Here is a 14803-nt window from a genome sequence, read left to right as displayed (position 1 = left end):
ACACTTTTGTCAGTATAATTGTGTCAACACTAAGGGATTTGGCCATCCTAGCTATGTTGGTTAGGGGTGAAATTTTTTCACACTCCTATCTGAAATAGTTATGCTAGCAAAACTTTGTAATATAGGCCAGACCCACATGTAGACAAGCCCTAAGAAGGAAAAAAGATGGAAGCAGCAAATACACAAAGGTGCCTGTATAAAGTATTTGAGGGGAGCTTGTCTAGTCTCCTCTCCATCCCAAGGACCAAAGATTTGCAATTCTACATGTCTGGATTTATGGATCTAATGGCTTTGGTGCCAATAAATAATTCTCATTGATATCAAAGATTTTGGCTAAATTTAGTGTACTATGTTTGGAGCATCTGGCCTATTATTTACAATAAATGTGTTTCATTTTACGTTTAAGTTTGATGACATTCTTGGCCTGATGCTAGTTGCTCACAATTCCTTGCAGTCAAATGATGCTACTCTCAGGAACACAAAAATGGTACTCACATGCTACTCACAGGAACACATGCTACTCTCAGGAACACAAAAATGGTATCAAATGTGGTTCTGTGCTGCCAACAATTACCTGAGACCAGCGACTGTGTTATGAGCAATGACAAAAAGAATTTGAGTTATCCAAACATGAAGACTGATCCTTCTCTTATTGAAGTCAGTGGAAGTTTTTCCACTGATTTCTGGGAACAGGATTGGACCCATACTTTTTATAAATTCATGTAATTACATCAAATATGGGACAGTAATCTTTTCCCTTTGGAAAATATATATTGGATTTACACCAAAAGAAAATATCAAAGAGAACACAGAATATATTTGTATTTAATTCTACTGAATGCAAAATAAGACACGTAATGCAAAATGATTCCATCTGGAAGATCCTTGAGCTAAAACTTCTGTTTGAATCCCCATCTGTCTGAGTTCTACCCGTCTTTTATGTTCCTTCTGTCTTTCCTCAGCTTGAAAAGTGAAACCTAAATGATCAAAAACTATTAAGTTAAATTTTTAAAAATATATATTTTTTCAAAAGATCTCATGATTTTGCAGGCCTGTTTGTTCTTGGCACTATTGCTAGATTATGTGACAGTGGGGCCCTCCCCGGGGGAGCTAGTGCATAGCTGCCAAGTTCTGTGCAGCAACATGTATAATGTTTAATGCAAATTATTTACAAATCAGCTCATTGAATAATTTGCATGTGACTGACCTTTATGGTCAGCAGGGAGAACAGCAAAATAGAGGCTGCTTAGTTGCCATCTCAGTTGCAGTTCAGCTAAACATGTGACTTTTCTATTCTCCACTGGGCCATGGGAATATGGATAGCTGCTAGTGTGAGAGAGTGGGGGCCCTAGCAAGAGGATGGCCAGTGTGTGTTTGTAGGGTCTCAAGTGAAGGTGGTGAGCTACTTTGTGAAGAGAGAGAAGCTTGTACACATATAGGGCACTGGCTAGGGTTGCCAGGTGTCCGGTTTTCAAATGGAATGCCCAGTCGAAAAGGGACCCTGTCGGCTCTGGTTAGCAATTCTGACTGGGCCATTAAAAGTCCAGTTGGCAGTGCTGTGGGTCTAAGGCAGGCTAGTCCCTACCTGTCCTGTCTCAGTGATGCGCCCCAGAACTGGCCAGCAGCAGCAGGTCTGGCTCCTAGGTGGGACGGCCACAGGGAACACCGGCTCAGCACTCCCATTGACCAGGAACCACGACCAATGGGACCTGGGGGGCAGTGTCTGCAGGCGAGAGCAGTGTGCAGGGCCTCCTGTCCCCCCCACCCCTGCGCCTAGGAGTCAGACCTGGCGCTGACTGCTTCCAGGGCACAGCACAGTGTCAGGACAGGCAGAAAGCCTGCCTTAGCCCCCCTGACCAGGAGCTGCCCGAGGTAAGCTCGTGCCCTAACCCTGAGCTCCAACCCCCTGCCCCAGTCCTGAGCCCCCCACAAACCCAGTGCCCCCTCCTACACCCCAAACTCCTCATCTCTGGCCCTACCCCACAGCCTGCAGCCGGAGGCCACACCCTCCCTGCACCCCAACTCCCTGTACCAGCCTGGAGCCCCCTCCCATACCCTGAACTCTTCCTTTCTGGCCCAACCCTGGAGCCAACATCCCCAGTTAGAGCCCTCACCCCCTCCCGCACCCCAACCCCATTCTCCAGCCCAATGAAAGTGAGTGAGAGTGGGGGAGAGTGAGCCATCGAGGGAGGGGAATGTAGTGAACGGGTAGTGGGGCCTTGGGGAAGGGGCAGGGCTAGGGTGTTTGGTTTTATGCAGTTAGAAAGTTGGCAACCCGAGCACTGGCGAGAGAATGGCTAGTATTTGTGGATGGGCTCTAGTGAGGGGTAAGGGGAGTTGGTGTGCGACGCAGAACCAGGAGTGTATACAGAATAGTATATGAGAATAATGGGAACAACTTCTGTGGGTGTGATGGGGCAGAGAGGCCTCACACTGGCAATAAGAGGATTAAGGAGGTTGACGGGCTCTCCATTGGCAATGAAAAGGTTAGGGAAAGCCTATGGACCCAGATGGCCCTGTCTCGCTACACCCACAGCCATTGGCGGATGTGGAGAGAACAGCTAAAAGGAGGAGAGCTAGCCCGGTTTGGGCCTGACCAAGAAGGAGTCCAGAGCTCTGCCTTCGTGGATGGGAGAGAAGCCTGGTTGCAGCCCTGAAATGGAGCTTGCTTGCCAGCTGGATCAGCTCTCATCGCAGAGACAACCAGACCCCTGAGGGGGACTTGGCAGGAGCACAGACAGTTTGAGAGACCAGCCAAGAATGGAAGAGTGAGGCCTCACAGAAGATTTGTGGATAGTCCTGTTTTTGTTTGGTTCCAGATTACCTTTGAGCCTCAGTGCCCTGAAAGGAGTAGGACCAAAGGGTACTCTGGCCTGTGGGCCAAAACACCACTACACTGGACCTCTGAGAGACAGACATACTAGTGGAGAGCTGCAGCGGGGTGAGTTGTGTCCTGAAGGACCACTGGGAGTTGTCGTGTTTCTCAGCAAAAAGCTGTCTAAAAGAAAAAGCCACTGGTCAGTCAGTAAAAAGGAATGTTACAACATTGTCTACGCTCTGAAAAAGCTACGTCCATTGGTTTGGGGACGGTGTTTCCACCTGCAAACTGACCATGCTGCACTACAGTGGCTTCATACCGCCATGGGAAATAACAAAAAAACTTCTTTGGTAAAGTTTAGCTCTCCAAAATTTTGATTTCAACACATTTCAGGAGCTTCTAACAAAGTGGCTAATGCACTCTCCTGTAAAAGTTTCCCAAAATCATCTGGTTAAAATCGTCCTTAAAATGTGAAAAATATTGTTAGTCATTATACACTTGGTAGTATATTTAGAGGGGCATGTACCTTATTAACTCTGTTTTCTCCTAAAGCTCCAGGAAGAAATCACAGCCCGTGTTTCACCCTATCTGTGATTTGGGGGGCGTGTCATAAATATAAAAAGAAGGGTAACCACCTTTCTGAATACAGTGCTGTAAAATCCCTCCTGGACAAAGAAAAAATCCTTTCACATGTAAAGGGTTAAGAAGCTAAGGTAACCTCGCTGGCACTTGACCCAAAATGACCAATAAGGAGACAAGATACTTTCAGATCTGGAGGAGGGGAACAAAGGGTTTTGTCTGTCTGTGTGATATCTTTGCTGGGAACAGATCAAGGATGCAAGCCTTCCAACTCCTGTAAAGTTAGTAAGTAATCTAGCTAGAAAATGCATTAGACTTTCTTTTGTTTAATGGCTTCTAAAATTCGCTGTGCTGGAGGGAATGTGTATTCCTGTTTTTGTGTCTTTTTGTAACTTAAGGTTTTGCCTAGAGAAATTCTCTATGTTTTAAATCTAATTACCCTGTAAAGTATTTACCATCCTGATTTTACAGAGGTAATTCTTTTACCTTTTCTTTAAATAAAATTCTTCTCTAAAAACCTGATTGATTTTTCATTGTTCTGAAGATCCAAGGGTTTGGGTCTGTATTCACCTGTACCAATTGATGAGGATATTATTATCAAGCCTTCCCCAAAAAAGGAGATGTAGGGCTAGGGGGGGATATTTTGGGGGAAGATGTCTCCAAGTGGGCTCTTTCGCTGTTCTTTGTTTAAATCGCTTGGTGGTGTCAGCATACTGTTCAAGGACAAGGCAAAGTTTGTACCTTGGGGAAGTTTTTAACCTAAGCTGGTAAAAATAAGCTTAGGGGGTCTTTCATGCAGTCCCCACATCTGTACCCTAGAGTTCAGAGTGGGGAAGGATCCTTGACATGGTAGCAGAGGTGGGATCATTTTGAACCAGAGATCATTTTGAACCAGAAGCATAGTAGGATTTTAAAAGGACTTTTTTTTTCCCCTTGGGGCTGCTTGAAAGCCTGTTTTAAGCTAAAAGCATTTGGAGTTTTTCTGTCTCTCTGCCTAGGGGATAGAGTAGCTCCATAACAAAAGGATTTTTCTGTAGGTTAAGAAAAGCCATCAGAGACAAAAGGTATCAGGTTACAGCAGAGCAAAATTTTGCAAGCTAGGTTTTTTTTTTTTCTTTCTAACTCTCGGATATAGCTAGATTAAACACAGAGAGGCTAGGATAACAGAATGCAATGTCCAACAGAAACTGGAATTAGCCAAATTGGAAGCTGAGGAAAGACAGAAGGAACATAAAAGACGGGTAGAACTCAGATAGATGGAGACTGATGCACAAGCGGCCAAAAAAAAAGCCAGGGTGGAGGCAGAAGAAGCTGGCCACAAGAGATCTATGGAGGCAAAAGAAAAAAAATGGAGGCAAAGGAAAAAGAAATGGCGGAGAGGGAAAAAGAGAGGAAGCATGCACTGGAGATAGAGAAGGCAAAGTCTCAGCAGAATATACCGAATAACCGTACCAATCCTTCCCCAACAATCCACAAATGGGAACGACTATGTCCACAGTATGATAAATCCAGTGATATTACTGAATATTTTCTCACCTTTGAGAAATTGTGCACACTCCATAAAATTCCTGATGCTCACAAGATGACCACATTGGTCGCAAAATTGACTGGAAGAGCTCTGGACCTATTCAATAAGATGCCTATTGAGGAGGCTTCTGACTATAATAAATTCAAGGATTTGGTTTTAAAACAATTTCAAGTTACACCTGAAACTTACAGAGTAAAATTTAGAGCCCTTAAGAGAGGACCTGGACTAAGTAATGTGGCTTATGTAACCCAGATGACAGATCTGTTTGATAAATGGCTCAAAGGACAGGATGTAACTAGCTTTGGAGGAATGCAGGATTTGATGATACAGGAGAAATTCCTGAATATGTCCAAGGATGATATAAAACAGTGTTTATGGGATAAGAAAATGGACTCAGCAGGAAGTCTTGCTTCTTATGCTGATCAATACGAGCAGTCCCAGACCGCCAGAGAGGCGGGGCAAACCGGAACAAAACGGGTGGAGGGAGGAGAGAGGAACAACCCTGGTCGCAGTTGGAGCGGATACCAGAAGGGACACCCTCAGACCACACCCTACTACCGGGGTCAACCCAAGGCCCCAACTACACCCCAAGGAACACTCCAGACACCTTATCGTCCCACCACACCGTTCTCCAGCAACCCACCTCGCCCCAGTGACCAGTCAGCTGGGCAATGTTTTAAATGTAATGAGCCGGGGCATGTAAAGGCCAACTGCCCCAAGAACCCCAACAGATTACAGTTCATTGCACTGGGGTCCCACCAAAGGTCCTCAGGCCCACATGCCTCCCAGATACCCTCAGAGCGGAGGGAAACTGTGAGTGTGGGTGGGAAGAAGGTCACAGCGTGGAGGGACACTGGAGCACAAGTGTCGGCTATCCACGCTTCCTTAGTGGACCCCATTTTAATCGACCCAGAGGTCCAAGTGACAATTCAACCCTTCAAATCAAATTCTTTTGACTTGCCTACAGCCAAGTTGCCAGTCCAGTACAAGGGATGGTCAGGAACGTGGACTTTTGCAGTCTATGTTGATTATCCCATCCCAATGTTGTTGGGGGAAGACTTGGCCAGTCATGTGAAGCTAGCCAAGAGGGTGCGAATGGTCACCCGCAGCCAGGCTAAGCAAGCTGTCACACCTAGCTCTGTTCCGGAGACTTCTACCAGGTCAGAGGTGATGGAACTGGACCCCATGCCAATGTCTGCAACAGCAGTAGTGGATCCAGTCCCAGAGACCCAGACAGAGCCAGTCCCAGAACCGGAACTGGCAGAACAACCAGCACCAGACCATTGCCAGCACTGAATCCAATGCTTGCAACCCCAACACCAGAGGACCCCACCGAACCTTCACTGGCAGTAGCAGATACCCTACACAAGAGGCTCAGCCAGAGCCTGGATCCCAACATAGTACACCAGCGGAAAGTGGTTCACAGTCCACATCTGTACCCTAGAGTTCAAAGTGGGGAAGGAAACTTAACACATGTTTAGAAAAGAGGGGTGTGGGACAGAGGGAAATAAATGAGCCCAAAACAGTGAAGAAAATCTCTTGGAGGAAGATGTATAGTTAAATTGGCAAAACTCTCCTAATATTGGCCTAAAAGAGACTGAAGCAGCATCTAGTTATGGAGGAAAATGTGAATGATGGGTGAGGGGGGAGGGAGCAGGAAGTAAAGCCACTTAGGATTAGTAAATTGCTAATTTTATTTTATGAAACATTTGTTTTAATATTTGAAATCTATGATTTAATGGTACCAACATTACATTAAAATAAACAGAGAAAGGAGCTGGCCTTTAAACAGTCAGGTGATACTCTCCCCACTCAGAACTTCATGGTTTGCTGGTTTTTATTTTTGAATGTACAGCACCCTGGTTTTTATTTTTTAATGTACAGCTATGTGAGCAGTGCAATCCCTCGATGTGACCCAGAAGGTCCATAGGAAAAGCGAGGCATTGATCGGCAGATTTCAGGCAACAAGGTCATCAAAGGTTAACTGGACCCTCTGCTCATTATGGGCCAGATTTTCAAAAGAACTCAGGGCCAGATTTTCAAATGCTTAGCACCCAAAATTGGGACTAGATTTTTCCAAAAGAGCTTGGCTCCCATTTAGGGATCTCAATAATGGCTAGATTCTCAGAAATTACTCATCACCCAACATACTGAGATCTTGTTGATCCCACCTGCAGGATCTGAGCCTGTCTGAAAATTGCAGCCTTTGTGAACAAAGCATTACTGTTCTTAGAGCAGTGCAACTTTCAAAGCCAAGCCATCCAGAGAATGTGACTTTCCCCAGCTAGTTCTGTATTCAGCCCCTTTCTTCTGACTACTGCTGCTGTGTTTTTTATGCAAAATATGATGCAGTGCCTCATCTGCCAGCCATTTGTTTGCCTTTCTGTGCAGGGAGAATGACAGCCATTTACCTACTCCTAGTAGCCTTAAACCTTTGCCTGCCCTGACCTCCTGGTTCCCCATTCTCCCCAATAGACTTTCACTCAACTCCCTCAAACCCAATAACTCTGTTTCCCTCCCTTGTATCCTTTTTTTTGGGGTGTGGGAGCAGGGGAGATGATAAAAGGGGGGAGAAGGGGAGAAAGAAACAAGATGATAAGTCACCACAACAATAGCTGGAAATCAAGCAGGGGTTTCAGCTATGCTCTGAACACAAACATGGTCTTTTGTTATCTCTTCTCCTGAGTAGCAGAGCTAGGGAGGGAAGAGCCTACCCAGATTAAAACTGTACCTTCATATTAATTCCACCCATCTGTGTTCTTTCCCCAGGAATTGAAATGGGGGAGGGGGCTGTTCGAATTTTCAGGGACGGGGGGGTTGGAAAACGACTCAATTGGTAACTAGGGTGGCCAACTTTCTAAGTCTGAAAACTGGCCCCATGCCTTCCCCCCCCCAGGCCTCATTGCTCACTGCTCTCCTGCTCAACTCCAGCGTGAGCAGCCCCAAGGGACGTGCAAACCCCAGCTTCAGCAGGCTGCCTGGGAGTGCAGAAGAGCACTGCAGCTGCAGGGGAGCAGCCAGGCCACCCTGCTTGCGAACTAGGATGCAGCCCTCCTACCTCCCTGTGCGCTGCTGCCCAGCAATCCCCATCCCCACCCGCACGGGTCCTCCCCGCCCTGGAGCTGCCTGAGAGTGCTGGCTGGGGAAACACTGGCTGGTGAAGCAGTCCACATTCCTTCTGTTCCAGGGAACATTCCATGTCTGCTCGGAGCACCTTACCCCCTTGCCATAGCCCCCCTCCTCCCCACACTCTGTCCTCCACTGCAGCCCTGCAAACCATGCTCCTCAAAGGGGCAGCCCAAGCTGGTTCATGCCTGGTGCTGTGGGAGCTGCCACTTCAGGGCCAGGTGACAGGCTGCCACTCTCTCCTGTGCTGCCTGCAGTTACTGGACTTTTAGAATCCGGTCAGTACATCTGACCGGACGCTGCCACCAGGAATTGCTGTATTGCCTGTTTCCACTCAGTGTCTTCCTATAATTTTTCCTGCTCTTTTTCAGGATACTTGCAATTGGGTACAGGGCAGAGTAAATCCATGTCCTCTAATTTGGCATGTCTGAGTTGTGTCACTTGAGCCATTCGCCAGCCAGGGAGCCCATGTCAGACTTTATTTGCTCTGTAGTCAGTTTGAGCCCACTGCTGGCGAACCCCCAGTCACAGATGCAGTCTTGTGTAGTGCTCTGCACACCATTTCATGCTAATATCTATCTAGTCTGAATTTGCTTTCTAGCACTAAAAACATTGTCCTGACCTCTTAATTAGAAATGTATTAATACCATTAGATTAGAAGTGTACTAGTACCAGCTATTAACTTTATACCAGCTAACAGTTCAATTTAGACTTTTATCCTCCCCCTTCTGTTTAGCATGTCCCTCTTTCTTTAAACAGAGACCTCTTTCCCTATCAGCTCCCCAGAGAGAGGCCCCCAGAACGTCACCCAAGTCCCAACAAGTTTGCTCTGAATCTGGAGTGGGGGTGGGGGAATGAAGATAAAGCTGCCTTGGGGAAAACTGCATCGCACTTCTCCTTCCTCAGACCAGCGGGAAGGGTGGGGTGAGCAGGGGAGCTGCCTGTACTTCACTTGGGATTTTTGGGGGCCAGGAGAGAAGCGTGCGGGCACTTCACTTCCTCTCCCTCGGGCTGCATGTGGCAGTGACGTGGAGGTTCGGAAGGTCCCTGACATTTCCTCCCTCGGGCTGCAGGGCAGAGTGGGTGAGATTGGGGGAAGTTGCATCTCACTTTCCAAGCCAGGGCTGGAGGGAGTCGGCGCTGCATGTCCTTCCTCTAGGCAGAAACAAATTCACAGGGTGGGGTTGCTGCATTTCCCTTCTTCAGGCAGGGGCTGGTGGGACATGTCCCTCCCCCTTGTTCAGAAAGCAGTTGCTGTTACTGGAGGTGGGGGGTTGCATGTCCCGCCCCCCTCATCAATCCAGAAGAAGGAGGAGGAGTGGTTGTGCTGGTCTGGGGAACAGCTGCATATCCAGGATCGCCCTCTCCCTGAAAAGTGTGGTATTCTTCCATCGACTAAGTCCACGGGAAAGTGTTTGCCAGGAGCTGTTACTCTGCAGAAATGCTGTGTGTGCAGATCCAACTTCTGGTTTGTTCCATGCTGCTAGTTTGCTACAGTTTGGCTGAAGACGATGCAGCTTTGAGTCAGGACCAAGTGCCCTACTTTTTGAGTAAGTGAAGCAATGAGCCATGTTGAGAGCAACTAGTGCGAAGGGCAGCTGCTTTGACCAGCCCTGGGCTTAATGTTGTTGCTTTTTCCTTTTCCTCCTCCTGTCCTGCAGTTTTCCTTTTCCTTTTTGTTTTCCTCCTGTTCTGTCCTGCAGTTGTAGACTGCACTCAGCCTGTTTGGGGGATGTGTTCACACTGACAGCATGTTTACATGTGTAGCTCTTTGGCAGCAGCATGGGATTCTGGCTTTCATTTGGGAAGCGAACATAATCACCAGGTTACACTGGGAAATACTTTCCATTTTTCAAAACAGACCCCTCGCCTCTTCTAGTGAGTCCTCTCTGCTTCTTCCTTCCTGTTCTGGAGAAAAGTTTCACCGCTGTGCCAGCTTCCCCCATGTCCTCTATACTGTCTTGGGGGAGAATAGTGGTGCTGTTCCAATTCCTCTGAGGGAAGCCCACTCTCCTCAGGGCTCTGTACTGAACTTTAGGGAGGGGAATGAAGATGTTCCTTTCCACACCCCAGCAATTATAAGTTTGGGGAGAAGCATAAGGATTCTTCCATGCTAGGTGCTCCCACCTGCCAGAAGGCAGAGGGATGAAGGTCTGCTCTTCTTTCCTCTGCTTTTGCGGAGGGGAATGCACATCTGTTCACCCTTCTGATAGCTTCCCCTGCTTCTCTTCTCTGCCTTTGGACATGTCTTTGCTGCAGAGTTAAGTGTTTGGGTGTTCACACCAGGGTGAACCTACCTGAGACGCAAGCAGCCACGCTACAGAACCTGACTGGTGTGCGGCACTAGGACTTTGGGTGGCAAATCCCATGGTACTCTGTGCTGCGGTAAACTGAGCTGCTGCATGATTCTTTCCCAGTGAATTGTGGGAGAACTCATCTGGCTTTCTGGGCACATGGGGGAATTGTGGGAGGGAGTAGAGAACTAAGTGATCTAGCCTGTGTCCTCACTGCAGAGTAAGAGTGTTACCAGCCTGAGTGAAAGTCTCACATTCTGGCTTTAGCCTACACGTCTAGGATAGGCCAGCAGTGTGAAAGTACCATCACACTGAGAGAAAAGTCTTTTGTGTGTGGACAGGATTGGGGTTAGGGACAACTCCCAAGTAAGAGCCCTGGTTAATTCTGCAGTGAAGATGGACCTTGGTGAGAAAACAAAGATCCCTTCTCCCACCTCAATGGCTGCCTTTTATCCTGGGACAACAGACTGTAGGCTTCCCATCAGGTTTTCACCATTGCTCTCCTTCCCAGTGTCTTTTCAGAGGACAGTGAAGTTCTCCTGATTCAGAGCAACTCCCTATGACTCTCGCATCTGCTGCTTCTGAGGGGAGTAAAACTCTCTCATTACCAGCATGAGAAGTTTCCCACTGCCTTTTGTGGGAAGTGAAGGCGCCCTGTAGCAGCGTTGAACATAGTAAACAGGAACTGAGAGTGCTGATCAGTTGTTGGCCTTTTACCTCTGGCAATCTGACTTTTTTTTTTTTTTGTATAGAATGATGACCTATGCATATTGCTTTATCCACAGTATGTGTTTCCTGTACTAGGCTTGCCCATCTCCCTGCATTGGATGGAGAAAAGTCAGCAATTCTACAGCGTTTGACATTTACGTTTGAAGGGCATATCAAGTGGGGTCCCACAGGGATCGGTTCTGGGTCCAGTTCTGTTCAATATCTTCATCAATAATTTAGATAATGGCATAGAGAGTACACTTATAAAGTTTGCAGATGATACTAAGCTGGGAGGGGTTGCAAGTTCTTTGGAGGATAGGATTAAAATTCAAAATGATCTGGACAAACTGGAGAAATGGTCTGAAGTAAATAGGATGAAATTCAATAAGGACAAATGCAAAGTACTTACTTCACTTAGGACAGAACATTCAGTTGCACACTTACAAAATGGGAAATGACTGCCTAGGAAGGAGTACTGCAGAAAGGGATCTGGGGGTCATAGTGGATCACAAACTAAATGAGTTAAGAGTGTAACTGTTGCACAACAGGCAAACATCATTCTGGGACGTATTAGCAAGAGTGTTGTAAGCAAGATATAAGTAATTATTGTGTAATCCACACACCTGCTGGGTGTGATGTTCTGTCCCATCTAGTGGCACCAAGACCACTTAGAGAGAGAGAGAGAAAATGAGTCTGTGCTATAGCCTTAGCTTACAGCCAGTTGGCCTTTAGCTCATGTGGTAGAGGCTCATGCACTAAGCTCCAGAGGTCCCCGGTTCAATTCTGCATACCAACGACCTGGGTCTGTCGGCATTACACTTGTACTTTACTCTGCACTGATGAAGCCTCAACTGGAGTCTTATGTCCAGTTCTGGGTGCCACATTTCAGGAAAAGATGTGGATAAATTGGAGAAAGTCCAGAGAAGAGCAACAAAAATGATTAAAAGTCTAGAAAACATGACCTCTGAGGGAAGACTGAAAAAATTGGGTTTGTTTAGTCTAGAAAAGAGAAGACCTAGAGGGTAGAGGCACTGGCGGGAGGCGGGGCGGGCAAGGGACTATGGCTCTCCCACTTTTTGAAAGTGGATGCTCCTGGCCCATCCACTTTTCTCATGGTCCCGAGGCCCTGCACCTGCTGGAAGCAGAGCCCAAGGCAGCTGTGAGGAGCCACGGACCCTCTAACTGTCCAGGGGGGCGGGGCCCCCAGAGCAGCTCCGACCTGTGTCCCCACTCCCTGGCCCCCCACCCAGGGCAGATGGAGGTTTCACAGCTCCCCACAACTGCCCAGGCGGCTCTACCATGGCTGAGCTGTGGCTCTGAGGCCCCGCCCAGCCGGAGCCAGGTTGGGGTAAGAGCCGTGTGGGCATCTGTGAGGAGCTGTAGACCCTCCACCTGCTCTGGGTAGGGGGTCTGGGGGGCAAGGACATGGCTGGGGATGCTCTTGGGGGGGGCCCGTCAAGTGGAGGGGCCCAGGCTTTCTGACCCTGCTCCAGCTTCCAGCTTGGCCAGGGGCAGGGCCTTGGGGGGAAGAGGAGGGGTGGAGGCCCCTGTCCCCACTACTTTTGGGAAGGCTCTGCCACCCTTGGAGAGGGGACATAACCTTTTATATACTTGAAAACTGTTACAAGGATGAGGGAGAAAAGTTGTTCTCCTTAACCTCTGAGGATAGGATAAGAAACAATGGGCTTAAATTGAAACAAGGGCAGTTTAGGTCGGACGTTAGGAAAAACTTCCTGTCACGGTGATTAAGCACTGAAATAAATTGTCCTAGGGAGGTTGTGGAATCTCCATCACTGGAGATTTTTAAGAGTAGGTTAGACAAAACACTTCTCAGGAATGGTCTCGAGAATACTTAGTCCTGCCATGAGACCTCTCAAGATTCCTTCCAGTCCTATGCTTTGACTCTTCTCGTTGAGGCTTGCAAACTTGCAGAACCTCTAACTGTTCTTTGTTGTCCATCTTCACTGAAGGGAAGACAAGAAATAATGGGCTTGAGCTACAACGAAGAATATTTAAGTTAGATTTTAGGAAAATCTTTCCAGAGCTTAACTATGGTTATAGTTAGAATAGGCTTCCAAGGGAGGTTGTGGAATCCCCATCCTTAGAGGTTTTTAAGAACAGGTTGTACAAACACCTATCAGGGATGGTCGAGGTTTACTTGGTCCTGCATCAGCTCAGGGGGGATGGACTAGATGACCTCTCGGGGGGCCTTCTACCTCTACATTTCCATGATTCTATGAATACTCTATGGCCAAGATTTTGTGACTAATGATTTTGGGTGCCTCGTTATTTGGGTGGCCAGCTTGAGCTGTATTGAACAGTCCTGATTTTTAGAAAGCACTGAGCATGTCTCAACTGAGCATAAAAACTACTGATCGCTCTTGAAAGTCTTGGCCTATGTAGTTAACATTTTATATAACATAAAATAGGTGTCACAATGCTGGATACTTAAAAACAAAAACGAGAGAGAGTGAGTTCAGAAGTACTAGCCTTAAATAAAAGGGTGGGGGGGGTTGCATTGGGCTATGAAGGATGGCTGAGAGCTTAATGCATTTTTTTTTTCATGCCACCAGCAACTTGGAACAATTTTCTTGTCTTTGGAGTACCAGTTGTTTTTAATATTTTACATGTAATTTGAAAAATAATTTCAAAGTTCTTTGTAAAAGCTAAGCATGTTTTAATTCAAATGGTCAAAACTAAGGCCCTGGTCCTGTGTAACGTATAATGCTTTTTTGCAGATTATCTTGAACTGAAACCTCTTTTTTCCCCAGACAAAGGGATGTTTATTATCCAAAGTGAACATCTCAACCTGTGCATTAAAGCAGATACAGTTAGACTTGTTCTTGAAGACTGCAATCAACTTTCCAAATATATGTTGTGGAAATGGGTATCGAAACGTCATCTTTTCAACATAGGCAGAAGCACTTGTCTAGGACTGAACATCAGTAACGAAGAGCAACCATTAAGCCTATTAGAATGTGATTCTGCTCAGCATTCATTATGGTGGAACTGTAATGGAAAGCTGTTGGTTGGTGCATCACAATACAAACTAGCAGCTGAAAATGGCAAACACATTGTGGCAAAAAGAATCACTAATCACGAGTGGAAGCAATACATGTCCTATGATGAAGATCTTTGTGAACGTCCATTTCAAGGTAAAAATAAAACAGTCTCCATTCACATTGCCATTAGAATTTTGTAGTTTCCCTGAAGCAAGGTGAGACATTATCATTTCTGATCTGTATCATGTATCATCATCATTCCTGACCTGTATCATGCTGAGTCTTTAAATTAGTGGTGGGGGGGTGTTTTTTTTTATATACAGTATTATAAAGCACCACAAGTTGGATCAGGATCCCAGTATTACAAGCCCTATGATTTTAAAAATCCTCAGGCAAACTACAAATAATCGTGAGATTTGATTTTTAAAAAAGCATAAAGTACTTTGAGTCTGGTGCTGACTTCCAAATTCTTCACAGATCCCATCATTCCCTCCCTCCCCTTCCATTTCAGTGCATGCATTTATGTTTCAAGAGGGAAAAGTCAACCTCAAACACAAAACGTGTGTGTACAAATGTCAGGAGGGAATTTCTCTATCTTCCTCCTGACATGGACTCCATATATCCCTCTCTCCTTCTCTGACCCCCTGTTCACCTTTCCTAAGCGCTCAGCACTCCCTTCCCCAGTTTCTTTCCTTTCCCTGTGTAAATTGCAGTCTGCCCTCTTCTTGGTAATTCCAGTCGCACCCCG

At 46.6% G+C, this 14803-nt stretch overlaps 1 protein-coding gene across 6 annotated transcripts in view; it reads left to right on the top strand.

The window, feature by feature from the left end:
• The first annotated feature begins 8979 nt into the window (after window positions 1-8979).
• Window positions 8980-14803, top strand: part of PLA2R1 (phospholipase A2 receptor 1) — a 72193-nt gene continuing 66369 nt past the window's right edge. For 2 of the 6 annotated variants that reach the window (XM_075117871.1, XM_048869941.2), the window contains exons 1-2: window positions 8983-9601; window positions 13825-14208. In XM_075117871.1, coding sequence (XP_074973972.1) covers window positions 9493-9601; window positions 13825-14208 — 493 coding nt within the window. In that variant the 5' untranslated portion in view covers window positions 8983-9492. Of the gene's footprint in view, window positions 9602-13824; window positions 14209-14803 lie in introns of those variants that run through there. The other 4 variants (XM_048869942.2, XM_048869940.2, XM_075117872.1 and 1 more) reach the window with 3 other exon arrangements.

The sequence above is a fragment of the Caretta caretta genome, chromosome 11 (genome assembly GCF_965140235.1).
Source record: "Caretta caretta isolate rCarCar2 chromosome 11, rCarCar1.hap1, whole genome shotgun sequence".
Taxonomy (NCBI): Eukaryota; Metazoa; Chordata; order Testudines; family Cheloniidae; genus Caretta; species Caretta caretta.
The sequence above is the reverse complement of the archived record's forward strand: the minus strand, read 5'-3'. Positions and strand labels throughout refer to the sequence as shown.